The sequence below is a fragment of the Lathyrus oleraceus genome, chromosome 2 (genome assembly GCF_024323335.1).
Source record: "Lathyrus oleraceus cultivar Zhongwan6 chromosome 2, CAAS_Psat_ZW6_1.0, whole genome shotgun sequence".
Classification (NCBI taxonomy): domain Eukaryota; kingdom Viridiplantae; phylum Streptophyta; class Magnoliopsida; order Fabales; family Fabaceae; genus Lathyrus; species Lathyrus oleraceus.
In genome coordinates, this window is record NC_066580.1 from 487431561 (window position 1) to 487433359 (window position 1799).

Sequence of the window (1799 nt, forward strand, 5' to 3'; positions counted from 1 at the left end):
GGTTGCGACAATGGGTTGCCTTCCATCCAGCGCTTCTTTTCTGTCATTAGCTTGACGTTCCAAGCTTAAAACACGTTAGGCTCAAGGGATACCCTCACACTGGTGAAAACTCCTTTTTTTTATTCTTTTGTAAACTTCACTACCTTTTTCCTTCAATTGGTAGCATATTTCTAGATCCTCGACATATGATGTCGATTCATATGCATTAAACACCATATTTTCCTTATTAAACTTCAAAATCAGTTCACTTGTCTCCACATCTATTTTTTTCTTCCTGGTTGCCAAGAATGGGCGCTCAAGAATTACTGACACTTTTTAATCATTTTTCATGTTAATCAACATACAAAGTTTGCAGGGAAGGTCAAACCATCAACATGAACTACCACATCTTATACAATACCAAGCGGATGTGTCACAGATGAATCAGCTAAAGTGAGTCTCATGTTGCTCTGTATGATCTCTCTTATCTTCAATTCTTTAAATTTGCTCAGTGACATGACATTGATGCTCAATCCTAAGTCACATAAAGCATGTGGGATTTTCAATCCACCAATGGTGCAAGTAATGCTGAACTCCCCTGGATCCTTCATCTTTAGTGGTACTTCTGACGGTTTTGCAATCTCCTCTTTCTCTGTCATGTTGACTTGATCTTGATTCAACTTCTGCTTTCCACCTTTCAGCAATGCCTGTATAAATTTAGAAAACTTGGGAATTAATTCTAAAATTTCATGAAAAGAGATACTTACCCGAAGTTGTGTCAACACTTCTTTAAATTTTTCAAACATTATAGTCCCATCCTCATGTACCAGTTTCTTCTGAATTATGGGATATGGTGGTTTGATGTAATCTGGTAAATTCAGGATTTTCTTCTTTGTTCTCTTCCAAGGAGAATTTTTATCTATAAGTTGATCAATGATGACTCCTCGTTCCTCTTTGTCACCTTGATTTTCACCATCCTCTTTTTCACTTCCACATTCCTTTTTCTCAATTTCATCATCTTGAGCTCTTTCAACTTCACCCTTTTCAGTAACTACCCCAAAATATGTCTCCACAACCTTGCATGTTTCATTTTTAGGATTATCAACAGTGTTACCGGTGAATCCTCCACTTGAGCTTGGCAAAGCAACTATTTGTCTGGATAATTGACCAATCTGTGTCTCCAAATTCTTGATTGATGCATCATGTTTTCTACTCATAATTCCATGGTTCTTATTTACCTGATCAAAGTTAATTTGAGTGACCTTAATGAAATTATGCAAGGTTTCTTCCAACTGTGACGGCTTCCTTTGAAATAGAGCTTGTTGGCTTTGTTGCATCCCTTGGTTAGCATTTGAGTTCTTATTATTATTCCAATGGAAATTTAAGGGATCTTTCCAACCCGGATTGTTGTGTTTGAATACGGGTTGTTCTTTTGAAAATGAGCAAATTGGACCTCTTCACTTGTCCCTTCTAACGAACACCTTCCAATCGCATGTTCTCCTCCACAGAAATTGCACCTAAGTGCTTGTACCGGGCTCATGTTAGCTTTAACTAAGCCGCTTTCAACTAGCTTTATATTTACCAATTCTATATGAGCTAAATGAGCAATATGGGCATAAATACCTAACATACCTTTAGGCGTGCCAATAATTTCAATCTTGACTGACTTTTCACTTTTTGAACGGTACTCATTCATAACATCTTCTCAATAAGGTCTTTTACTTATGTTTCGATCATTTGTCGAATAATACCTCATACAGAAACATCCAATAACATGCAAGTTTGACTCTTGAGACCTTTGATGAAGTTTTGCATCTTCT

The 1799-nt window shown here is 36.9% G+C and overlaps 1 protein-coding gene across 1 annotated transcript; it reads right to left on the reverse strand.

Annotated features, from left to right (window-relative positions):
- Positions 1–389: 389 nt before the first annotated feature.
- LOC127123897 (uncharacterized) lies at positions 390–1196 on the reverse strand. The gene is made up of 2 exons (XM_051054074.1): positions 747–1196; positions 390–686 (listed from the first exon to the last, which is right to left on the reverse strand). The coding sequence occupies exons 1-2, from the start codon at positions 1194–1196 to the stop codon at positions 390–392; spliced, it is 747 nt and encodes a 248-aa protein (XP_050910031.1).
- Positions 1197–1799: the final 603 nt, after the last annotated feature.

Excerpts from the sequence above, each read along its gene's own strand:
- LOC127123897 (XM_051054074.1), bottom strand. The coding sequence starts at position 1,196 with ATGAGTAGAAAACATGATGCATCAATCAAGAATTTGGAGACACAGATT. Across the intron at positions 687-746 it reads AAGTGTTGACACAACTTCGG|GCATTGCTGAAAGGTGGAAA; the intron begins GTAAGTATCTCT and ends AAATTTATACAG.